This window comes from Hirundo rustica, chromosome 2 (genome assembly GCF_015227805.2).
Source record: "Hirundo rustica isolate bHirRus1 chromosome 2, bHirRus1.pri.v3, whole genome shotgun sequence".
In the NCBI taxonomy this organism is placed as follows: domain Eukaryota; kingdom Metazoa; phylum Chordata; class Aves; order Passeriformes; family Hirundinidae; genus Hirundo; species Hirundo rustica.
The window spans coordinates 57,974,015-58,000,851 of record NC_053451.1 but is presented as its reverse complement, the minus strand read 5'-3'; the positions used below and the strand labels follow the sequence as shown (position 1 = coordinate 58,000,851).

At 38.6% G+C, this 26,837-nt stretch overlaps 1 protein-coding gene across 1 annotated transcript; it reads right to left on the bottom strand.

Annotated features, from left to right (window-relative positions):
• Positions 1–626: 626 nt before the first annotated feature.
• On the bottom strand, positions 627–26,073 carry SUGT1 (SGT1 homolog, MIS12 kinetochore complex assembly cochaperone). Its single transcript, XM_040056561.2, has 13 exons — positions 25,964–26,073; positions 25,842–25,887; positions 22,630–22,720; positions 21,875–21,944; positions 21,492–21,562; positions 17,453–17,506; positions 15,733–15,749; positions 14,631–14,665; positions 14,112–14,208; positions 12,987–13,094; positions 3,293–3,383; positions 1,775–1,956; positions 627–1,170 (listed from the first exon to the last, which is right to left on the bottom strand). The coding sequence occupies exons 1-13, from the start codon at positions 26,005–26,007 to the stop codon at positions 1,069–1,071; spliced, it is 1,008 nt and encodes a 335-aa protein (XP_039912495.1). The 5' UTR covers positions 26,008–26,073; the 3' UTR covers positions 627–1,068.
• Between the last annotated feature and the right edge of the window lie 764 nt (positions 26,074–26,837).

The window sequence follows — 26,837 nt, the reverse complement described above, 5'->3', positions numbered from 1 at the left end:
TGGAAGTGCATTTGTCCAACCTCCTTGTTCAAGAAGAGGCATCTTGAGCCAGGTGCCCAGGAGCATATCCAGATGGCTTTTGAGCATCTCTAGGTCTCTGCAAACTTGTATTCAGGAAGTACCAGCACAGAGAGTACAGAGACTCTCAATTCTTTTTCTTTTTCTCTATTGTAATTTACAGTTTGATCGTGACAATAAATCTGCACTGATGGAAACAATTAAGGACATAAAAGTTGTTCTTTAACCATGTCTAGTATTCAGAAATTATATAACTTGAAGCAACTGCTTGCTGCTTTGATTCCAGGTAAATTTATCTTGAATTTAAAAGGTAGACAGAGGACCTACTTTTCTGTAAAAATTTCCAGTCACAACAAATTTGCTATCTTCCATGACTGTGACTACAATTAAACTTATCACACAGGCAGAAGGACTCTAAAGTGGGTACTTTGTGTCTGCATCAAGCATAGTAATCTCATCCTCTTCACTGAATGCACATTTTGCTCCTATACCTGCCAGCTTTTCTTCTGAAGCAGTACTTTCACAACCTTACCTTATCCTAACCTATATGCTTTAAGTGATTCCCCTACCAAAAAAAAAAATAGTAAAAACGAAATAAAGCAGCTTCCTTATAGAAAAAGTTGTATTTACAGTTTTATTTAGCAGAGTTAAGGAGCAAACAATTTTAACACTGTTGTGAGAAGTGTTTTTACCCCAAATTGCCAAGATCTAATAAGTTATTGAACAGAAATACCAAGTGTAAGGCAATAATCCTGACCAGCCATTAGAGATCACCCTATCCCAAACAGCAGAGCTGATAAAGGTGGTAGAAAATTTGGATTGATGGACTCAATTCCCAGAAATTAAGACAGAGATGATAAAAATAGGGTTCCACTCTTGAGTATATCTTTAAGATCTGCAGATGAAGGAATTTCTAAGCACACAAGATGTACAGACAATTCCTGTTTTCAAGGGAACATTCAGTGCTTTGAATCCAAGAATGGTATGTCCATACATAGTGGTCAGTACATGATTATGGCAACACACAGATGGTAAAGATCAGAAATAGGATTAGAATTTTTTCCATTCCACGTCATCAGGAGGATTTACTTCTACCTTCCTTTTACCAACATCAGACCAGTTGGTGCTCAGAACTGTGCCACCAGACTCCATCTGCAATACAAGAGAGAGCTTGTTTAGTTTGCTGAGAATTCTCCCAATATAAAAGCCACATTTCCTACAGCAAACTTCAAAGAGTAGTGATTACACAGAAATTGTGTACCTATGAAATAAAATTTGACAGAGCCATCATTCCATAATCTCCAGCCCAACAGTATTTTTATCACTACTGGACACAGTGAGATGCTGCTTCATTAACAAGAAGCTTTTAAAGGGCCAGTCACGTTCTTGCCTGTGATGACTACAAATTAAACTAGATCCAGGCAATCAAGAGGAATTCGATCCTTTCACCCCTTGGCAACTCTTCAAGCTCTACATGAGCCAAACCTGTACTTCCTTTGATAACACTGAGTGAAATGAAGAGAGCAGTGACAAAGCACAACCTGGGATTTAGAGACTCACATTCATTAGTGTATAGCCCTGTAGCTTTCAGTGAGTCGCTGTACCGGTATTGCCAACAGAACCATGGCCAAAATTTGTTCGCTTATAGGCCCAAAATTTTGGTAATGGAGGCTTTTCCCAACATATGCAAAGTTTAGTAAATCATATCAGTGTGCAAAAGTCACACATTTTTTCAGAGAAAAGAATGAAGACTTACAAATGATTTGTTCATGGCACGTTTTACTTCATCTGTACCATCTGAATAGATTTGCTGGAAGAGTTTATTTAAAGCAGCATCTCCTTCTAACTTCTCATTTTTCTCCTCTTCTTTGATTTCAACTACCAGTTTGTCCCAGTTCCTTGTATAGTGAGATGATGATGGGTATAAGTGCTGGGTATCTGAAAACAGGAGTGTTAGTTAACTAAGCATTTTCTCACGACTTGGAGAGTGGCAGAGAACACAGACACATGTACCTGATGAATCAGAGATGATAATGGGACATGAAAATGCAAATAGACTCCTCCAACTGATATAAGCATTGCAGTAATAAAAATAAAGGAAACTAAGAAATGCAGAAGCTTATTTTTAGGTAAACAGAGTTATATAATTTTGTTATCCAACACACACCAAAAAAGCTGTCCAACAGCAACACAGATATTTTAAATCAAAATGAGGCAAGAGATACCAGCTGACAGAAAAAAAACCCCCAAAACAGCAGCCTAGAGCCACAGAATAAGCTGAGCTAAATTAAAAAAAAAAAAAAAAAAAAAAAAAAAAAACAAAAAAAAAAAAACACACCACACACCACCACACCACAACCAACCCTGAAATCAGTTAATCGAGAAATTCAAATTCTGTCAAAGACAGAATGCTTATCTGTATTGAAAAACTCCAATGTATTAGTTTCCAAGAGAAATCCAATACTTAAGCAACAGGTCACATAACATAACAACTGCTGTCCTGGGTCTGGCCAGGACAGAGTTAATTTTCTGCAGCAGTGGTGAGGGGTGGGGCCAGAAGCTCTGTGGGCATGGCCAGGAAGATACTCTCCACCAGGGCAGATCACTGCTGGGTTGGGAGTAAGAGACTCTGGCATCCCAGAAGGACAGGGCTTCCAGTCAAGAAAAAGGTGTGGGGAGGGTGAAGCCATCCATCATCGGGTCATTGTCAGGTGGGGTCCACTGGAGCATTTTGCATGTAAATCACTCTCTCTTTTGCAGACTTTTATAATTAATGTTGTTGCTGTTACAGTTTTCTAATTTAATTGCGGTTTCCAGTAAACCGTTTTTATCTCAACCCTTCACCTATTGTGCCTGCAAGTCTCAACTCCATCCCACTGCAGTGAGAAAGGGGAAGGTAAAGGAGAGTGAGACTGTGAGATTGTCCTTTGGGAGGGACCCAGTGGGGCACTGATTTGGGAAGTACCATTCCTAAACCACAACATACAGAACTGCAAAACAGAGACCCAAACAGATAAGCAGAATTAATGACAAGCAAATACCCTTTTACCAGTTCATCAGATTAACAGAAGTTATGACTAAATTTAATTGCTATGTTTCACTAATGGCTGGCAGACTTTCTGTCAATTGTTGGCAGTGAAAACAAGATTATTAGGCTTTTCATTGCAAATAGGAAGCTGTGATTTTATAAACAATATTTAATGCAAAACTATTATTAATAACTGTAACTCAATAAAAATAAGCCATTTAATACTTAGTAGTTCAGAGAACAAACCTGGTGTGAATTGTTTTAACTTAGGAGAATCTCCCTGGCCCTCCAGCTTCTCCCATCTTACAGCCTCTGGCTTCTTCATTTTTATCTCAACCTACAAAGCACAAGACAAAGAACAAATTAATCCAGATGCAAAAAAATTTTGCCAAGCAGCTCCAAAGTAGCTGGATCCTGTAGTTATAAGAAAATACATACATTTGGTTTTAGAAACACAGCCTCTAATACGAAGCCTGTATCACAGCCAAACTTACCTACCTTACAAGACAAAGTTACTTGAGTTCAAGTCACACATCAAAAAAGCTCCCAAGTGCCTGCCCAGCTTTTGTATCAGACCTTTTTGTTTAGGACCACTTAACTTTCTTTTGCTTACTATTCACTTGGTTCCTTTTGTAAATTATGGCATCCCAAAAGAAATGATCAGTCCCAATGTCTCTACACTGCCAGGCTCCAAAGTATTGCCTTTCAAGCATCCTTTTCTTGGCAGTTAGCTCTAAAAAGCAGCAGTTTTGAAAGACTACAAAATCCAACTTTATCTAAGTTTACATTTCATTTACCAAAAAATTCCATGTTTGATGTGTAGTACACAAACCAGAGAAACACCCTGGGACTATGCATATCTTCCCAATGGAGAAATTCAGAAGCTGTACTCATTTGGTTCAATGAACAAACACTGCTATGGAGAAAACTGTTGAGTATTCATTGACAAAACTAGCAATTAAAAATGGATGTGGTTGCAATTATCATAGGAGAAACAAAATTAAGTGAAGTATGTCATGCCCTGTTCACAACTTCACACAATCCCTTTAGACAACCATACTGAAATGGGTTTTTTTTATAATTAACCTTCTCCTCTGGTTCCAGGGTTACAAAGTTGCAAAACAATGTCTGCAAAACAAGGACTGTCTAATGTCACTCCAATCCACTTAAGGAGATGTCACAAAGTTTATGCAATGCTATTAATTAACTGAAATCAGTGCTGGCTAAACTTCAGTGCTTCTTTATTTGCGAACAGCTCAGCAGAAGCAAGCTCGCAGCTCTACCCAATGCCACGACAACCTGGGGATCCCTGCAGACCCAAGAACAAAGGCACCACTGTAAAAGCTAACCTTAGAATCAAACAGCAAGCTCATTGCAAAGAACTATATTGATCTGAAATTTGAACTTTATTTAAACTATTGTTCAAATCCATCACTGGTAAGCAACAGACTGAGGTATCTTACCAAAATAAAAGTATTAGCTCATTGAAGTTTCAATGCTTCCATTGTTTGTAATCAGGATGAATTTTAAGAAACAGAATATTCAGTTATGAATGTTTCTTTTTGTTTTTTTATCCCTTGGGAAGCTACAAATGCCCAAGATAAGTTTAAATACTTATTCTCCACCATGAACAAGTACCGAGAACAACAGAAAGTTTAAGATAAGAGGCATGAAATGTCCTTCAAAGCAGGGGAGAGGTTCAGTAAACTTGTAAATCCAACACCCACGTGTATTTGATTTCCTACTTCCTGCATCTGTTGGATTTTCCAATATTTTCAGCCACTTTACAAGTCACAAATTAGGCATCAGAGTATCTGTTTTTAAAATAACATCACAGCACCAAAAATAACCAAATAAAATCAAAATGCCATTAGTCTGGATGACCAACCTACCATCCCTAAAAAAGGCCTGTATTCCAGAGTTTAATATCACAACCTGTGAGGATGTGGAGATTTATGTTAAACTATGCAGAAGGATTATTCTTCAGCAAAACAAAAGACGTCAGTAAAGCTACCTCCACTGGACTCTTTTAAAAACATTTTGAAATTTGCAACTTTAAAGTTCTTTTTTTAGCACCTACACACATAAATCTAATGCTCTGTGATTAGCTTAAGGAAGCAAAAAATACTTGAATATCTACATATAAGACAATCAAGTAGTTCCACAAGTGGCTAAACTAGCAGGTTTTTTTCCCCAGTGGATTTGGATCTCCTGAGCCAAACATTTAAGTTAATTAGCTACTTACAAAGGAACTAATTAGTTACAAGTGAAACATGAGTATTAATTTAAAACCACTCTCCTCTGTTTCTTATATAAACTCTTCTCAACCTGAGGAGACTATAATTGAGTTGTGCATTTCAGTTGAGGCTCTAACGTTAAGATTTTATACACTACTTATTAGTGCATCCCCCAACATGTTTTAGGAGAGGGGAAAAAAAAAAAAAAAAGCAGATGCTTGATACTGAAACTGCTCTCCTCTATACCTCTTCAATTTCTCTGTTTATTTTTTCTTTCAACTGCTTTGCCCTTACACTTCAGGCTTTCCACCAATATCTTCCAGTATCTCAAGCACAGACTATTTGATCCACACCAAAAATGATCTCTAATGCAATAAAATCCTTTATGTGAGCTACTAAACATGGACTTTTTCTCTTCTCATACAATCCTTTTCAACGAGTGCTTATAAAGACTATCGGCTAACAGTCCTTTGGCTATTCATCACAGTACTCTGCCCATGCATAAAAAGAAGAAAATAAGGAAGAACTTTAGTTTTGCCGCTCCAGTAGTCCCCCTTCTTTTCTCATCTCCTAGCTCTTACATTTCCCTCTCTGAAACTCCCTAAACCAGAACTGCATGATAAACATCCCTAAGGAGAAGCCAATGACACAAACTAATTCCCAATGTAAGATGCAGATTTCTTAACTCTAAACCATTTCAACTCTGCCAAGCTGGAAGTGCACACAGCTGAAGAACTGAGACAGAATGTATTTGTGACATGATTCAACTTCTACTCTGTCTACTACATCCACTTCAATTGAAGTTACTCATTAGGCGAAGTGGCAGGCAGAAGGAAAGCTAGGGAAATCATTAACTTCATACCATTATACAACCACATTTTCCAAAAATATAAAGCTATAAAGTTCTGTGAAGGCACATGTTTCTTCAACTTGAGAGCTTTATTTGATCTAAAAAGGAACAACTTTGTGAGTCCCAATTACGCGCACAAATGGCAATAAATGCATTTTAATGAAGGTTTTAGTACAGATACTGATAGCTATCACATAGAAAAGTAACACATCAGCACAGACATTTATGTCATATCTAGTGAAAAAGTACTGTTAGCTCTTTTCTCTCCTTTGAAAAAAATTCACTTGGGCAAGAGAAATACATCAACACTTTGCCAACTACTTTGATTCAACATTTATATTTCATTAAACATATGCCTGTGCGCCTTGTGTCAACTTTAGTATATAAGACAGGAAAATTTAACTGCAAATTAGATGCTCTGCATGCCACTTAAGGATAAGCCTAACCCCTCAGCTTCTCCTTGTAGCTCAAGCCACCTGACCATCTTGGCAGCCCTCTGCTAGGACTTGCTTCACAACATCAGTGCCTTTCTTGCACTGGTAAGCCTACAATGGAACATGGTACTCCAGATTGATAAAAATCCCCATGCTGATATAATACACTTTCTCTTTAAAGTCCCTTGTGTTTGGGGTTCAAAGAGAGCAGAAAGGAAAAGATATATTGAGAGTAATTCATGCACTACTTGTTTGAAATACCAGGGTAAGAGAAACCTACCCCTCTGAGAAGGGGGTCAAATGAGGGATTTACTGTCTAGAAGAAACACCACCCACAGAGAAAGGACACAGGTAAATTCCTACTCAGAGTTTTCTAGTCATAAAAATAATCAATATTTTAAAGCCTACCAGAGATTTGGACATGCTTGTTTGGGGCTTAATGCAAGTGCTAGCTATCAAAAAAGACACTACAGTTACTCTCAAAAGCTGTTCTGAATCATTTCATTGATAGCATAAAAATAAAACACCACCTTATTTTAAGATGACTGGTGTAAAAGAGCATTTAATTGAGTTTTAAGAAATAATTCCTTCCCTTTGGTAAAGATCAACACAACACTAGTCAACATTTATTTTCTAGGTAGATACTCACTGTTAAAAAGTGGAAACCTCTGATGAACTTGATTTTACTTGAACTTACATTCTGGGATAGGCAGTGTCAGTCTAACAGATACATTAAAAGGGGAAAATTTTTTATCTTCCACCCTAATACACTGACAAACAGCAAGGGTTTGGGTTTTTTGTTTATTTTTTCCTAATTTCTACTGTGGAGAAATTCACAGCAAACTGTACATTTTACAGACCATGGTAAGGGAAAGCTTACCACTGGCAAATTTCTGTCAAGCTCTGATCAGATGAAGGAAACCGGGCAAAGGTTAAGCAATAGTCCAGCCATTAATTTTAAGACACAGCAAAAATACCCTTTACAATTCCGTTGTTCTGCTGTATCAAACACATGAAAACAAGAATTCAGTGTTTCTAATCAACTACTTTGTTATTTATTGAACTACTGACTGCCTTCTCTGAGTCGTGAATTGTAAGAGTTTAGAGTTGTCCTTTTGTGATCATCTCATGAATTTTGTAGGATGAAACAGTACAACCTTCTAAAAATATAGGACCTATCCAAGTGTACCTCTAAGAGCACATGTGCCTACAGTTCTGTGTCCCAATTATTCAAAGACCTTTTATATATTGCTTGTAGTCTAAATTCCAGAATTTTTGGTCCACAACTTTAAACAAAATATATTAAAATGAAAATAATTCTACAGTATTATCACATACAAATGATAATTAAGAATTTTCTTCTATAGGGTGTATACTGCCATAGAAGGGATTTATTTTGTTTCTTTGCCAGCTGTGTACTATGGAGGAAAAAGGTTCAAGTTTCCTCTGACTGATATTACACAGCCAACAAAATTTTTGAATTTCAGAGGAGAAGCTAGCAACACAGATCATTCTGGTATTCTAAAGCTATTTGTCACTTTATTCTCCATGAAAACCATCATTATTCCAACAGTTCTCAAGACAGATAAACTCCCTACGTATCATTTTCTTTTATGCATTAATATAAAGCACTGGCACTGACTTATATACATGTATAAAATAACAGTTCTCACAGTATTAGCAAGTTTAAATCTGTCTCACATCCATCTTCATTTATACAGAAGGAAAAGAATAAAATCAAACTTATTGTTAAATAAGTAAATATCAGGCCAATCATAGTGAAGGTTTCTATATGGTATATCCAAGAAATTGCTCCAACCATCCCTGCCTAAAAAGATGTAATAAATGTCAGAAAATTAGCCATTCATCTTAAATATTAGTTTATAATTTATAGAAAATTCTCAAGAATATACATGGGAGATATCAATCTGCATTAAACCCTCACAGAAAAACAAGTACACAAGAGCCACCAAGTCTGCATTCAGGTGCCTAAAAGTACCCTCAACAGGGAAGTATCTTTTAAGGATCAGACTGCAACAGTAAGACTCAACTTCAGTTAAAATAAATTCCTCTGTTTATCTATTTGTGCACATTTGCCTCTGAATAGAGATTCTGATGACAGTCCAAGAACATGTGAAACGAAACAGTTCCACTCTTTACCTTTTCCCTTACATTCAGCAACGGGCATCAGTTCCAGTTAGCTTCACAAGATATTTCAGCATTTGCAAAGCAAAATATTGGTTCTAGGAAAAAAACAACATTCCACTGATGTACACAACCATATTCTTGGCATGAAGCTGCTGAGAGTGTGCTTCTACCTCAGACATCTCTATTAAGCAAAAAATGTCAACTGTAGAAGAGGCTGAAGCTTCCTAACACCTCCCCAGTTTGCAGCAGGGCTTTGATCTCTAATTAAAGGACATTTCTGAGGTAAAGAAACCACTTTTTATCACCTTTTCAAATGGCTCTACACTGCTGCAAGCCATTGCTTGCAAAAAGCCCAGGGCACTACAAACTGAAGTCACAGTAATTGCCCTCAGTCTATCCGTAGATAGGGGGAAAACCAGAAAGCACTACCTCCAGTTTCCTTCAAGGTCATAAGCACACATGCTAAAAAGCACATAGTCATCTTCACTCTCCTCTTCTAAGTCTGAGGAGAAAACCACGTAGAAATCATCAGAAGGCCTATAGAAACTGCTCATGTTACACAAGTTTCCAGGAGAACCCTGCAGAATATTCCCCTGGAATCCCAAATACACTGGCTGATAGACTGAGCAGAAGAGGGAAAAGAAAGTGAGGCTGCTTGTGCATGTTTAATAACAGTAGAAATCCTTACACTATTTGTACATTTCTACTTTCCTGACATATTTTCTGGACAGATACAAATTGACTAGTTTTTTCTTAAACATATTCAGGCACTCATTTAATTTTTTATGCCTTTTTCCTTCCATGAAGGGAGCACGATGACAGTAAGCACCCTGAGCCACAAGGTAACTCCACGCAGGCAACTTGCGCAGAGCAAACCTAATCCAGCCTTTGCATTTTGGCTCCCTCTTCTGGCAAGAAATAAAAAACCAAGCAGCACTACTAAAGGTGCCTTCCTCCAGTGAAATGCTGAATGCAACACAGTTTTCAAGATTCCATTTGTAAGACACAAATCTCCAATTTCTACACTGCTTTTAGGAGCAGCTGTTACTTTTTGCTTGATCAGACTGCTACAGTCAGACACCTCTGACAGATGAGGAGTACAATCAATTACATCAATTGATCTAGTTATGATCAATCAACTGTGCTGTTAATGTACAAAATGCTATGCAGATACAGCAGTACCTGCAAGAGAAGGGCTCAGTTCAGTGGTATTCAGCATTTCCTAACACAAACACTAACCTAAGGCCTTAGACCATCAGAATTAAATGCTGAACAACAAGAGGCAGCTCTAAGCAACTTGCCACTCAATGTGAGCAGGAACCATAACTCAAAGCTGAATTTGCCAGCGGTGTTAAATATTGAACAAGTACATTTTCTCATTAGGTTTAAAAAAAATAAAAAGGCTTCAAGTATGGCAATAATAGATACAGTCACTATACAAGGCAGCCTGAAGCACGAAGTCAAATTTAAGATTTTATCTGAAAACTGGACTTCATCCATACATTATGCTGTTCTTGAGTTGCCATCAAATATTTTACACCTTCTAGTTCACAGCTTGAAGTCAGTGTCTGCAGATGACAAACACTATTTTATTTCTGCTCCTCCAACAGAAACTATTAAAACAGCTCAAAATATCTATCCATGCTACCTCTGTAACACTTGCTGGTCCTATTTTTTGCCAAACAGACTTTGTATCTCAGAGCTTGCTACAGCATGGATTGATAAAAAGATATAATTTTCATTTCCTTGCTGGGAAAGAAACAATCCTTATGTTAGCAATTGTATTTTTCACTAGTGTCAACACTCACTGAAAGAACCAATTCAGGAGTCTGTGAGTTGTGTCTGCTCTTTGCAGTCACTTTAGAATTTGTAGTTCTGCAAACACAGTTAAGACTGTTTTCTCCACCTGAATTTGGATCTTGACCTTCATGCCTTTGCATGTGTCAAGTGATGCTGAATTTCAAGCAGTATTGAGAAAACCCTCTACAGCTCATCTTAGTTCCAAAATATGCAGGATTGTTCTATTCTCTGCCAGCTCTGCTATTTCATTCTCTATCCATTAATTTTTTTAGCTGTACAATGTTCATGGACCCAAACTATCCACCACACAGCCTGCTCATACGTTACGTTCCACTGTTTCCTCATATATTTGTTCAGATGAATGAAAAATAAAGGCCAGAGTCTCTGTTGCCCAGTGATGACTACATGATACTAGTGGCAATGTGGCTCACACATTCAAAGCAGAAGCACAAAATAAAGCAATATGAACAAATGAAGTTATTCTCACCTGAAATTAGTAATCCACATGAATAGATCTGTTTCTAGCCCATGAAAACTCAACTTCTTTAGGAATGCATAATAACAAGTTCATGTAATTGGGAAGATGATGAGATTGTCTTTCTTTGCAAGTTCTTACAAAACAACTTCATGTAAATAGTACAAAATAATATGTGAGTGGTTTGAGAAGTTTTAATCAGTAAGATTAATTTCCTCAAAGTACTATCTGCCTATTTTCCATGCTGCTGATAAAACCCAAGTATATACACAAAGCTAAGAAAAGAAAACTGAATTTCTGATAATCAAACATTAAGGCTGCATCATTCCCTTAAAGCGCTTAATATTTTTCTAAGGAAAATATTCTAAACCTGTAAAGAAGTCTTTGCATACTTAACACAGAACTGCTTTTTATTTTTTTTTTTTCTTCCAGACTCCCTCTGGTGGTCAGAACAAGAATCAGCTGGGGCATGGCTTCAACTGCATTCCTTCACTACGCCCTTACAGACAGCTTTCTACTCCTTTCTGCAAAAGTAAGGATAGCTGAAGCCCTGATTTCTGCAGTTGGAACACCTTCTGTGTTACCTCTTACCCATTTGGTCTCAAAAATAGTCTCTCATAAGTATTTAGGAACAATAGCACTTGAAAATAAATGCAAAATATTTACAGTTCAGACACTGCTTGAACGTAACTCAGGCTTTCACCCCAGTTTTGGAACCTCAAAGTAAACCAGGCAGTAGACTGCTAGAGATTATTTCAGAGACAAGCCCAGGTTAGAGATGGCAGTGTGGAAAAGACAAAGTCAAGTGAATTTCACAGTACTCAGTTCCTGTAGATGCTTCCTTCCTAAGAAAGTAACAGTAAACTTCAAAACAAAATTTAAAGCATAACACAAGCTAGGTAAGAACACAAAGAAAACAGGACCTCACAGCTACTCTTCTGACAAGGTCTGTCCTCATTCCACTCGAATTTATACAAACGCTAATGGACTACCAGATTTTCTACATACTTTGGCCACGTAAGCTCCTACACTGTGGGGGAATAAGTGAAGTGCTCAATCATACAACCTGCCCAGGTTTTTTTTCCAAGGAGTGGAAAAACATGACCAACTTTCTGCAGCAATCCTCTCATACCATCTTGAAGTCTCCTTTCCATGAAAGGATGGAAGGATTATTATAGGTACCTTTCTGAGACTAGGAACAGGTAAAATGGAACCTGAGTACACAAGAGAATTTCTGTAAGCTCTGCAGAACCACTGCTGAAATACAAGAGAAGAATTGACATCACATTCCAGCATTGGGGATTCAGGCTTGGCTCTGTGGACACAGCATACTGTCTATCCATTATGCCAACAAGAAATGCTATGCCAGACCACTGTTTCTCATTTTTCTATACTTGTAATATAAAAGAAGCAAAATGCTGAGACAGAAGCATTCTCTCACCCCATGCCATTTTCAAGTGTCCTTAGGCATGGACTATTTCCAGGAACAGCATGGAATAGCATAGAATACATTCTCTTGAAAAGCCACAGACAGTTAACCACAAAGATAACCTTTACCAGCGAGAAGCCATGAAAGAGTAGAGAACAATTTCACTGAAATATTCCAAGTCTGACTTTTATTTCTTGGGCACACAAAGATAACAATGCTTCACCAGGCAAGACAGGCTCCTGAAAGTTTTGTAAGAGGGTGCTCATGCTTTCCTAATACCTGAATTTTAATAGTGAAGATCAGAGTCTTTTCTCTAGCAACAAGTGAAAGAATCCTCAACATAGCTCTGTCATTTGCATTTCAATAAGCACCATCATATCACTACTTCTGATACTTGCACAAGTTTAGAAAGCCTCCCACCAGCTGAAAGACACCTTGAAGAAAGAAAAAGCATTTCTATATGAAAAGCAAGATATTGTGACTATTGCAGAGAGACAAGACAATAGGACAGAAACGTTTTCAGGATTGGGACAGTCAAAGAGACAATTCACACTTTAAGAAGCTTACCTTTGTTGAAAGCACTTTAAATGTACTTTGCTCTGGCACTATAGAATGAAGAAGATCAAGCTTTAAGTTGAAGTCTTCACCTGATGGAAGTCTCACTGATGCATTCATCTGTTAAAAATTGAAAAATACCTCTGGTCATCTTTGACAGTGATGCCTAGAGAGGCTACCTGGAACTTAAGGCATCAACAGCAGATCCATTTTCACGTAAAAGACAGTCATTTCACACAGAGATTCAGTGATTAAATTAATGTCATTTCAGACCATGCCATTACGTACTGCATTATTGGACAAGGTGTTTCTAAGATACACTTAAAAATGAACAGAAGATTTCAGCTCTTGCTGAACACATACTCAAAAACCCTATAATCTTGTCAGCTTGATCTCAAGTCTTTAGGGAAGGAATTATACAATAAATGGAGTATCAACATATTAATAATGGAACATGAAAACAATCTGCAGCTTCTCTTCTAATACAAGCAAATGACATCAAGTGCTCAGACTGTTTTAACAACCTAAAGCTGATAATAACCAAGTACTTTTGGCATTTCATGAAGAGAAGAACCTAACTCTTCAATACTGTCAGCTAAATTAAACATGAAATTCATTGGTACAACATATGGTACTTCATTAAAGAGATTACCATACTTCCATAAAAAATATATTTTGCTGCCACAATTTTAAGAGTGCCAAAGGAAGAAAAACGCACCAATATTCAGTATATTTCTATAAACATCCTAGAGCAAAATATCACTCATTCCTACCTATTTTGAGAATACCTTGTTTCTGCCCAGTCCTACTCCAGATGCATGTATAGTCTAATGTTTAAATCCAGATCACTTCTTCCCCCGCCCCTCCACACAGGCAGCTGAAAACCAGATGTTCCCTTGCAGCATGCACACCTCATACTGCTTGTGTTTAAGTCCCATGGACACTGCTGCGGCCACCGAGCCCAAATCACCTGGCTGGGCATACACTCATGTGCAGCACAACTGTATAGAAGAGAGGCTCAGGCAGAACAGCTCCCACCCCATTCTTTTCATGCTGCTGCAGCATGTAACGTTCACTGGCTGGAGTACTGTATCTCAGGGAATTTAGGGATGAGTATCAATAACCAATACAAATCACCTTTCTCTCCAAAAACTGCACGCTGACATCATCCTTCTGTGCATTCTTGATCATTATGGTCACAATTACTTGAGATTCTGTTTGGTACCAGTCATATCTTTTAAAAAGAAAAAAAGAAGGAAGACTTATTTCTTTTTTAGATCACACAGCATATAAAATTAGATCACTTTCCTAAACCACTCCTTTTTTAGTTCAGAATCTTTAATAAATCTCAAAAACGTTACCTGTTCCAGGCACAATGGAACAGGCTTTGAATTGAGCTCAGCATGAGAATGAGAAAACAGAAGCCAGAATACTGATGCTATTCCCCTCTCTCTTGGTTAGGTTTAACCTCCTGAAAGTACCATTTAGTCTGAACAAAAGTGATGGCACTGAGAAACATTTCCCTTGGACTGCTACATTTCTAAAGTTATTTCAAAAAAACCTTCTACAGTCATTATCCTGCTTCTCCAATCCCCAAGCCAAAGAGCAAATATGCCAATTACTTTAAATTTCACAGTAAAGCTGAAGTCAACTTACTTGATCTTTGGTGGCAGAGGCTGCTGCTGTGTATTCTAGTTGAAGCACATTCAATTAGAAAGAAAGTTACATTAGTGTAAGTGAAAATATACCATGAAGTACTCTTCAAGGCACAAATCATTTTCACCAATTGCTCCCCTTTTCTTGATTCCAATTGCTCCCCTTCCTTGATTTATGTGTGAACATTAGCTTACAGGTGAAGCTCTTCACTGTTTAGTCATTTATGGCAAATTACAAATTAAAAAGCTTCAATTTACATTAAATACGGCAGTCTGTAACTTGAATATATTTTATAAATAGCAATTAAGTTCAACTTAAACTAATTTCTTCCTGGATAAGAGGTATACCTGGAAAAGATCCAGTGAAAATGCTGTTAATCTCTAAATCATGAAGGAAACCTAAATAGGTCTGAGAACTCAAGGTTTAACTTTCAAACACAAAATCCTTCTAAATCTGAGATTTGTCTTTACATATTATCACCATGCTTCCTGTACATTTTTCTCTTCTACCCTATTCCTAAAACGTTAAAAATTTAGATAACTATTAAAGAGGGAGCAGACTAGCCAATGTAAAGCCCTCACTTTTTTTTTTTTTGTCCCAAGGAAAAAAAGAAACCAAAACAGGAGAGGTCAATTTCAACATTTCTTATAAAGACTTCCAATAAAAAAAGAAAACTGAAACTTGAGCAGGTCATAACAGAAAAAATGTCTGCACAAACCACCTGCAAGCTTCTGGGAAAAAAAAAAAAAGTTAACTTTCTAACAGTCCCAATCAAGTTAGTACTGACAACACAATTAACCTCAACTGCTTAATTTGTAAATTAGGCTGCAGACTGCGAGCCAGAAAGTTAAAATTTACCTCAATGAATGCACAGTAATTGCCAGATTTGTTAACTATTCTTAAGAGTTTACAGGGTTCAAATTTTGCAGCCTTGGTCTCAAAGGCACTCATGTTTAGAAGAAAAGTTAAATGCTTCAGAATTGCACGCAATATGAGAGATTCTTTTTAAAGCTTGGAAGTGAAGCCACTGAAGCAGAAAATATACTCTAGCAGAACAAAAACAAAAAAAAAAATAGTAAACATATTAAGGAAAACATCTTACCAAATCAGTCTGTGATGCTGGGGAAAAAAAAAAAATGCATTTTCAGAAAAAGACATACTGAACTTACAAGGCACACTCTTACCCTAGCTTGCTTCAGCTACTCCAGACATCCTGCATTCACACCAATCTTAACAGCAGATGAGGTAAAAACATATCAGTTCTACCTCTAGTGTTCTGCCTTCATGACACTCTACTTTTTAATCAGACTTCAATCAGCAGCTTGTGCAAGCCAACTACTCTAATATAAAGCATGCTCTGATTAACTGAATCAAGGATCTTTCCATTACATTCCCTCACTTTTCTGAAACTGATACAGGCCTTTTTTTTAATGAAAAAAACATCACAAGAAACAAAAGTTTTAAAAAAAATCACTTTCTGGGAGTCTGCACTAGGTTTATCATCCATCCATCCCCAGGAATAGCATAAAGCTCTCATCACATTTTTATCTCACACTAGGGAAACCCCACCGGAGAATGAGGTGGAAATTTGGCAGAGAAATTCACTCACAGGACCCTAAATATACTGCAGTACTTGTACCTAAACTACTGCTCAGTTCCCCCTCTTCCAAGTATTTTTTCCTAAAATATTTCAGATTAAACATGTCTGAAAAGAAACAAACTTTCCCTTTGCTTCTTTATAATGCACACTGACAAAAAGAGAAAAAAAATTAAGCTGCAATGAAGAAATCAGAGTTATTGCTTTGTTGGTCGGTTGGTTTGCTTTGTTTTGCAGGTGTATCAGAGGATTAAGAAAATGGTTCAAGAAAGACAAGAGAGTAAATATTCAGGATAAAACAGGGGAACCTAGCCGGACCAGATAAAACAATACAAAATATAAACACAACATTAAAGAGTGTTATAACCTCTTTCAGAAGAAATTGTCACCCAAAGTAACACTTTGCAAAAAAGACCTCGCATGCCAATCACTAAACTAATTCCTCCAAATAAAATTAAACCTAGCAAAAAATGTCTCACAAAGCTCATCCCTATACAACACAAAAGGGTTCTCCTCTATCTGGTTTTCAGTCAATGCATTGGCACAAAGTTGTTCTACCGTCCCATTCTCCAGTGTGAAGCACAGAGAGGAGGGAAAGTCACAACAGGTGCAGGAAAAAAAACTGCACCAGATATGCTGCTCTCTTTCATCAAAATCCCCAGGCAGCTTAAGCTCTGTGGATGAGTTAGTTGTCAGGGCTGTCTGTCTGTAGGAAGGTATGAAAGAAAACTACACTCACACTCTGTGACTACCATGGCTAAGTTACCAGAACAGCCATTAGCACCTATGGTACTTTCCACATGGTATCAAGCACTAAAATCTCCAAATTTCTACCTCTTTCCAACTTTATCTTCTGCAAGACTTGAAAACTTATTTTGATGTAGGCTTTAGATAACTTCTACAGTTAAAATCAGTTCACAGTTGTGTATGAAAATAAGTTAAAATTAATTATGATTGTCTGATCTTTAAATAGGTACTCTCCTGGCACAGCTAATTATTACACTAAAAACCCAATATAAATGTTCCTATAAATTGCAACGACGCATACAAGTGCTAAGGGTGTCTACTCCAAGAGAAACAAGAGACAGAAAAACACGACCTCTAAAAAAGAAAAATTATTTTGTTCTAAGTAAGAGGAAAGCAGTGAATCTTTAAAAAACATTAACACAGCTTCCAAGCACAGAGCTTATCAAATCCCTCACTAAGTAAATGTGGTTTTTCTTACCATTTAGTGTTTCTTCACATCTTTTAATCCAAATAGTAAAGGTATCATCTACATCTAGAAGAGATCAAACACAGTACTATTAAAACTCTTCAAGCATTACATGTATTGCATGAAGAAAACATCTTCTCAGTTGCCAACAGGAACAAATCCATCCCAAACTTGTATCAATTTACTAAAAAAGGTGTTATTTCCTATTATGTTCTTGTAAGCTTTGTCATTCCACTTAGGCTTTTAAGTATTTTTGTACAACTCCAGTATGTGTTATATTTAATAAAATTCTAATTAATTTGTAAGAGAGTAGATTTTGTCTAAATGACACAAATATGCTATTGCTTTCCAGTCTGTTCAACCCCTGTGTAGCTGTTTAGAAAGCAAGAATTACAGTTTTATACTTTCTTTCATTTTTCTTTAAATTACTTTTTCAAACAGTCACACACTTCCTCTCCAGGACAACCCAAAGTTGTGCTACTTTTGACAAACATCAATTACTCTCTCCTGGAAGGAAGCCTCCCAGATAGAAGGAAGAATTCACTGGAAAATAGCTAAAAAGATGATAGTGTAACCTCAGAGCAATCATCTTATTTCAACAATATTCCCAAAAAATCTTTCACAGTGAATAAAGTAAAAAGGTGGCAACAATACTGACCAACTACTAATAGCCAAGCTTTTTCTTGTTTTACAAATGAATTCACCTTGTTAACTACGAGGCCAAGGACATGAAGCTTGACAAAAGAGTTCCAGGCAGACACGCATGTAGCACCAGGTCTGACTGCTGCAGCTCTACAATGTACCCCAACCCTCCAAATACAAAATGTACATAAGTTTTGAGTGCACCTTAGGTCATAAAATTTCTGCCCCTCAAGTCATTTCATCTCCACTCTTTTTCTACCATCTGACCGGACATCTTAAGTTATATAATTTTTTTTTACTAAAAGAATGGGCAAACTCTGAAGCCCAAAGAGACTGTGGAATCTCCCATCTTGGAGATACTTGGAAAACAATAGTAAAAAGTCCCAAGCAAACACATGCAAGTTCAAAATTATTATTACTTTTGGCCAGAGCACAGAATTATATGCACTCCAGAGCTCCCCTGAAACATAAATTAATCAATATTTTCAAAATTTAGCACCGTAACCTAAAAAGACTTCCAAGTTTTGCAGTCTAAGCAAAGTCTCCACTGATCCAGCCTCTTCCATCAGCAGGTGAGCAATTCTTTTTTTAACCATGGCCTATGACTAGATTGCTATGCAATACAAAACTAAAAAGAAAAGCCCAAAGTTAACTTCCCTGTTTTCCTAGAAGATCACACTCTTTCCCTGAATCCTGGCACATTTTATAGTTTGAGGCAAACTAATTTTTTTTCCTAAAATTGTATTCTCCTCCCACGTAACTTATTTCTAATAATAACTGTAGTTCAGAAAATCTTCCTGTGTCTTCACTTATTAAAAATCATAGAATACAAGAAAAGTAAGAAGTTTTTTTTAAAAGTTGCCACATTCCAGCTTTACTAAATTCATTCAGTGGTTACAGCAAAAAATCCAAGAAAATTTGAGAATAATTGTCCTAAATCCACACAGCATACAGAAGACTACCAGATTACACCTGTTTTTCAACTAAGGCAATAGGAACTGCAAAAATCTGCATGGCTGAACGAAAGGAGTATTGCTTTCCAATGTTATTTCATAAAATAAAGGAACATTGTACATTCCACAGCTCATCACATCAAGTTCTTCTTCGATATCCTTGTGGGTGGGTAACGGGAAGGTTGCTGTGGTAGCCTGAGCCTATCAGTCCTACCAGTGATGAGCACAAGTAGGAAGCTCATCCTTGTCAGCACCCCAGACTGAAATTTATAACAGCCCTTATGTTAGTGAAGAACAGAAACGTGTACCCATGTACTTCTGCCCACTTGTGTGGCAAAGAAACCAGCTTTGCCAGCAAAGAATTCCCCACCACAGCAACTCTTCCCAAGGCAGCAGCAACAGCTGAAGTCTCTCTTCATCACCTGCTTAGCGTTTGCAAACTTTCCCTCTGTGCTTTGCTCATTTTGCACTAGCTGAATTTAACTGGAAGTTAATAGTGTTGCCAAAATGCCTATGCTCACGATTTTCACCTGGGATCCATGAAATATTCCACAAAGACAAATTCTGTTACTGATACAAACTTGCCAGCAAATTAGGTAATATATGAAAGAGAATCAACTAAGTTTGTAATTTTAAAAAGGCCTTCAGGAGACTCCTGATCTCACAGCAGGCCACAGAATTTTGCAATGAGATAGAGGAAGCGCAGCAGAAAGCATCTCCAGATAAGTGAGTAATCAGGAAGTGCTGGGAGGCTTCAGAAACTCTTCAACTGAGTAAGCAGCAAAACAACAGAAAATTAAATTCAAACAGGTAGAAATGAAGCAATTCAACATAGGAAAATGTGCTGTATTTCAGGGATTCTGAATGAGCTGAGAGGACCCCAGTATTCACTGACTTATCTAAAAAGATATCTGCAGCTTTGTGTTGTACTCTACAACATAAATAGAATGTGAGGTTATCCATGCACATGAAAAACCTCAAACTGATACTGGTTGCCTGGGGTGGGGCAAGAGTATAAAAAAATAAAGATTAGTCATTCAATTAAATTCAGCAGTGATGAGCTTTGAGATGTACAAAAAGTTACCTACCAAGTAAGGAAAGCAACACAGGTCAATGGAAGGAACCTCTTCCTTTCACAGAAAGTTACTAATTTGACTAGAGTGCAAAGAAAAACCTGTCTCTCTGCTGTTATCCAAACTACCAATGCAGAAAGAACTTCATGAAATTTATTTTTAGCTCCTGTTCCAGGGCAGCCTAAACTGACAGCTGTGAGTTGCTGCAATTTCACAGCATCCCCCTTCTACCACTGGCCCAACACTGCTCTGCCACTTCACTTCTGATGGCTTCAGCACTCAGACCCTTTGCTGAGCCATTTCAACACGTTCATCAGGAGAAAAGACTTTAAAAATAGTACTATTCTGCAGACTTAATGCACTGAAAGAAGAGCCTAGACAAGCACAAGAGTAATAAGGAGCATGATCACTTGGCATCAAGCACCAACTAGCTTACACCGGCATGAAGCTCCACTTTTAAAGCAGAGGATTACATCATTTATTTGGGAGATGCAAAGTAGTTAAATTTCTGCTAAGCCTGTATGTCCCAGCCACTACTATTACAGATAAGACAACACACCGAAAAGAGACCATGACAATTCTTATCAGATTAGTGCACTTCACTCTGCATAACCTTTCAAGGCGCCTTTTTTTACCATCTTTTCTTGCTGTTTGGAAGAGAGGAGGTTTTATTTGTAATGGGGGATAGGAGATAAGAGAAGAGAAAGGCATCACAACCATCTTGTAATTGCTTTGTTTTGTGCTTCCCCATTGGTTCTAACCAAAGCTTTCTGATTAAACTACTTCAGTCCTGCTTATTGAAAAAAGTCAGATTTTAAAAAAAGTTCTAAGTGGTCCCAAGTTAAAAAGCACCCAAGTCCAGCTGGAAAGCCAACACTGTAAGAAGAAAAGAGATATAATAAATATGCTTCTGTAATTAAGTGGTATGTAATGTAAGGTAAAAATCCACTTTGTCAGTCTGAATACCCACCAAGTTGCACATTCTTTCCAAAGACTGATCTATCAAACTGTTTAAGAAGAAATTCCAGTTAGATGTAAAGAGCCTGCTCTATTCAAAAATTTTTGATGACACTTAACACTATGACATTGACACTATTTATCTTCAAGACCTCCAGGAAGCAGGAAAACATTCCCTATCTTATAAAGAAAAAACTAAATCAGCTACTAATTGCTAAGAACTTTGATACACATTTTTAAACAGTTTAATACTTTCATGCAGTGATTGTATTAAGGTTCCCAAAAGTTGGACAGCTGATGTTAGGGACCCAATACATTAGCCTTAAAAAAAAAAAAAAAAAATCTTTGGTCTTCATTTTAATCTAACACATTACCCACTGTTTTAACATAAGGAGTACCGTACACACGAGAAACTTTAATACTTACTGTCCAGCCTCTGTCCCTCTCTGAAGGACTCTAAAGCAGATGCATAGTTTTTGATATGATATTCACCTAACCTGACACAAATAAAGAAAAACAGAAGAAATTAATGATTACTTTTCAGTGTAGTCCACATCCTACAGATGGCATACTTTACTGGTTAAAATGACTGGTAAGAATTTAAATTACCCAAAAGGTGTGTTTTTGAAATGGTAAGGGAGATTAAGATAATCACCCCAAACTAAAAGGCTTTATTACAAATGGGTTGCAAGGCTTTGAATTTATTCATTCTCAGTGTTGTAAAATGCTTGCACAGAATCATAATCCAAACTCTTGTATTGAGCTACAGATTATCACAATAGTCCCAAAGTACCACAAATGATACATACCCTTTTCTAAGGAGCGCTACAGCATTATTTGGGTTGAGCTCTAGAGACTTTTTTGCATCTGCAACTGCATCTGTTGAAAGTCAGTTTGAAGTTGAGAAACACAATAATGTTACAAAAAGCAGTGAACTGTCAAGTCTTTAAGTAGTGATATTTTTCTAGGATGCACTATGTTATCTTTCTTAGCTTGCACACAAATCACACTGTTTGAATTAAGTCTAGCCACAACTGCCACACATTAATCCCTCACAGAGCTGCAGAGCTCTTATGTAAGATGTAGCATGACTTTCATTTAGCGAAATCCTCTGCTTAGATCTGAAGTGTGATTATGTTTGTTTGGTTTTTACTGGAAAGAAAAAATAAACTAGATCTTATTCAGTCAATCTTTTTCCCAGGCATTACTCACTTATCACATTCCTACCATGACAGGATTCAGTCTCTGCCAAGAGCACAGCAATGGAAGACATAACACAAAAATCTCAAAATCTGCCTAAGTAGTCTTCTTATAAAAAGCTGCCAAGATAATACTAGACTGGAATCAAATAGAAAGCTGGGACTCTAGAAAACCCATTTCACTGAAAGTTTTGCTGTAACAAAACCTAAGAACATGACAAAATTATGCACTAACCCAAACCAGCATATTAAGTTACAGACAACACTTTCTCTCATTACTGTATTTGGCTTCAGATTGAAGACATCTCCTGTAAAACACGTGCTATGATACACTTGTAAAAGCATTCTTAGACTGAAGATGTTACCAGCATATTTCTGTAGAAGAATATGAGCATAAGCGCGTTGACAGTAACACTCGGCATCATCTGGATTCTTTTCCAAAGCTGTTGTCAGTTCCTGTAAACACACATAAAAAAAATAAAATGGTACTTCAGAAACCCTCATAAAAACATAGTATCAAACTCTGTCAATTAAGAGACATTTCAAAAGATAAAATCCTAACTGGCATTTTTGCTTACCTGTTGCTTAGCTCTCAAGCACAAAGCTAAACATCAGAGCCTGAAATACAAGGAATCTGCCAATTATACCAAATTCAAGCAGACTGTTTCTTACTGCAAAAGAAGTGGGATTTCAAATGCTCTAAACATGAAGTCTAACACAGATGATTCTCTCTATTCCAAAAATCTTCCTACAATTCATAACGTACTTGTACGCAGGGCTGCTGGATTTGAGAGAGCAGTGCAGTATTAGGAATTTGGAAGTCAATGCACAGTATGTCAGAACAGTTGTGTGGGGATAAGATGCTATGAAATACCATGTAACACATTATAGTGCATAAGAGATTGTTTCAATTTACGCTGAGCACAAATGCAGGAGAACGAAAGATGTATGGAGCACAGGGCTCAGAGGAGATATTACTGCACAACAGAAACAAGTCTTAAGTTCTTTGTTAAGGAAATCACTGGATATATGGATTGAAATAATAACACATTGCTCTCGCTGAGAAAAGTTCATGACTTTGCACACAGAATAAAATCATAGTGACTTGAAGCACACATCTGAAAAGAACATCTCCAATTCCCTCCTTATTGGTGAGAGTTCTTCCCTTTGCCAGAAACCAGTCAGTCTTCCAAAAGTAACTACAGTACATTGCTACAATACAGTAACAATGTTTGCTAAGCTGACTTCTACTCATACCTCTACCTGGAATCCAGCAAGCATGAACACACCTAAGGTACAAACTTTAAACCTGCAGAAATACTTGTACAGCACACTTACCAAAACTCTGTCCCACCAAGCCAGAGAAAAAAGAAGAGAAGGAGGACTTGCCTTAGCTCTAATTCAGACCAGTGTCTTTTTATAAAAGATGTCACATAAAGTGTTTATGCCACCTAAGACTTATGGGGCCAGAACAGCTTCTTCTAGCAGTGGCACGAGTTCTTACTACGTAAGAGGTACAGAGGTACAGCACATAAATCTAAATCCTTGGAGGTCTCTGAAGAAAGGGGTAGGCAGCAGACAGCAGTAACCTGATCTAATTGTACCAATGCCTGTCTGAGATTTAAAGTCCTTCAGAAGCAGCTGTCATTATGGAAATACAGCTGCAGGTATTCCACATGGCAGGGACGTGAGGCAGTGCACGTATTAAAACTGGTTCATGTTACGCAGAGAGGTGAAGTGCTTCTGACATGAGAAACCAAGCAGGGTCTGACTCTGACACTGAACATCACAGGCACATGCAGGTGCAGAGGCACTGCTTTGACAGATCAACTCTCCCCCAAACATTATTTCCTGTGATTTATGCTGATGACAGATGCACTGATTAGCGTCAGCAACATATGATGAATCTTCCTATAAAACTAACCCTCATGATAGGAAAGCAAAGCCAAGCATTTTCAACAGTGTGAAACGTGTCTCTCTCTGTGCTTTTTATCAGTAAGTCACCACACCCCGCTCAGCCACATACATGGAGCAAGTAACTCCTGTAAACTATTTGAGAAGCCAAGTAATGCTGGACTAGCACTGGGAACTCCAGATTATGACATCAGCAACAGTTACTTAGAACAAGCTTAGACTTTGTCCTCACAATCAAGTATGTGCTTTCTGCATATTTTGACTCTAAAGGACCTTACCATGTGACCAAATTGCAAATCTGTTTCTGAATACACTGGAAATTTTGATTAAGAGTTTGCATGAATTAAAGGTGTCTTCTGTCTCCACACAGTAGCCTACATTTTCACTTTCAACTTAAAATGAGAAGTCATTCATGAGTTCACAGCTTTGTCATTCAGACAGTATTAAAAGATGGATGATGATCTTTCAATTGCATCCGAATGAGTGCAGAAAGCCAAAGCACAATCTCCAGGTATTAAAGCAATCAAGAATCCTGAGGACACAGTGCAGAAATGCCAGGCCAACTGGACAGAAGCCTAGCCAGGTATGAAAACATTACATAGCACCATGTCTACAGAACTGTCTCCCAGATTAGAAATATTGAGCACATGAACATGGAGACCAGACATAAGACCGTGAAAGCATGGAGTAGCACCTGAGCCCCTAGGTCAGAAAAATGCTACTCTAAGCTGTGGGACTTCCCAATTCAGAGACCACCAAGCACAAAATGTGAAACTTACCTTTTTTTTTTTTTTTTTTTTTTTAATCTTTAATTAGTTTTATTACGCCATATAGATTTGGCTATTTCAAAATGGTTTTTAAATGTCATTTAATTTTTGAAAAACTACAAGTTACAGCCTAAAACCCAAAGAACTGAAAAATTCAGCTTCACTGTTTTCTTTCTGGAAAGATAATTCAGTATCATTTTATGGTTCTACCACCCACTCTCTTCAAGCAGTACTAACCATTTACATCCTCTCCCCTCCCAAGTAGTGAAATAGGAATATTTATCCACCCTCCAGTTCTGTCTTCTCATCAACCGTATGTTTTAAGTAAAAATTACCTTAGAAAACACATTAAAACATATTAACTGATAAAGTCATAAAACAGGCCAGGTTGGAAGGGACCTCGAAGGATCATCTTATCTAACCTTTCCTGGGAAAGCCTGCCTAGATGAGAGTATCTAGCAACCTGCCCATTCGTGTCTGGAAAACCTCCAGTGATGGGGACCCTACCACGTCCGTGGGGAGGGTGCTTCAGGGAGTGATCGTTCGCACTACATAAAAATTATTTTCTGTGGAGATGAAAGAAGTTCAGTAGTGGTGCCCACAATACATACGGAGAGGAAAAAACCGACCAGGGCAGAATAAAAACCAGTATGGAATACCTTTCTTCAATAAGCTCGGGGGTTTTATACCCACAAATCTTAGCTGATTTAATTATGTGAAGTATCATCTACCTACACGGAAGAGAAAGTTGGTTTGTTCTGCTGCCCCCCCACCCCCTCTTCGCCACACAAGCAGCACGAGTACTGCGCCAGGTCTGCGCCGGGCTCCCCTGCAGCCCGACCTCACCTGCCCCAGGCTCCCGGGGGACGCCCCCCCGCCCCCGGCCCGGCCCTCACCTGCGCCGCCGCCCCCGGGTCGCGGTCGACGTCCGCGTCCGAGAACCTGCCGAGGAAACACAACGCCGTCAGCGGGCGGGCGGCGGGGCCGCGGGGGAGGCAGGGCCGGGGAGGGCGCTCACCGCGGCGGGGCCGCTCCCGATGCCGCTCCCGCCTCCTCCTCCATGCCGCCGGTCACCCCCGGGAATCTTCTGGAGCCGCCGAGGCGCCCGCGCCGCACGCACCCCGCAAGGCCGCGCCGCGCGAGGGCTGCCGGGAGACGCGGGGGAGCGGCCGCGCAGGCCCCGCCCCGCCCGGAGCGGGCCCGGCCTTCGGGCCCGGCCTTCCTGCCCGCCCTGCCCGCCCGCCTCTTCCTGCCGCGGGGCAGCTCGGCCCCCCGAGCTTTCGGATTTGTATCAAATTCTGCAATTTTTTTTCTTTTTCTTTTTTTCTTTTTTTTTTTTTTTATTTTTTTCCCAGTTGTTAACCGGTGGCTGTAGCTGGACCAGTGATGACTAAGTAGTTGCGCAGTTGCGTTGTGAGCATCGTACGCGTGGCTGATCTCCCGTTTTAAAGGAAGAGGGAAGACAATCACCGGAGGAATTGACTGTCCGGACGGGAGCCGCCAAGAGTGAAGTCAGCAGGGCTGGGCAGTAACTGGGGGAAAGGTCCCTGCGGCAGTGGAACATCGGGACCACTGACCGCCTCCTCGAAGCGGAGCCCAGGCCCAGAGGGAGCGAAGAACTGCGCCGGCAGGTGTGGGCAGCAAGAGATCGCAGAATCAGTTTGGTTGGAAACGACCTCGGAGATCATCGAGTCCAGCCCCTGACTGAGCACCGCCATGTGAACCGGGCCAAGTCCAGTATTTCCTTAAATAGCTCCAGGGACGGTGACTCCACCGCCTCCCTGGGCAGCCTATTCCAATAGCTACTTGCCCTCGTTCTTCCTAATGTCCAACGTAAACCTCCCCTGGTGCAGTTTATGATACCACTAGCAATAGGGGTTAGAGTACTAATT

Coding starts and splice junctions, on each gene's coding strand:
- SUGT1 (XM_040056561.2), bottom strand. CDS start 26,007: ATGGAGGAGGAGGCGGGAGCGGCATCGGGAGCGGCCCCGCCGCG. Junction 21,563..21,874: donor GTAGCGCTCCTTAGAAAAGG/GTATGTATCATT, acceptor TATTTGTGTCAG/GTTAGGTGAATATCATATCA. Junction 14,209..14,630: donor CCTCTGCCACCAAAGATCAA/GTAAGTTGACTT, acceptor TCTTTTTAAAAG/ATATGACTGGTACCAAACAG.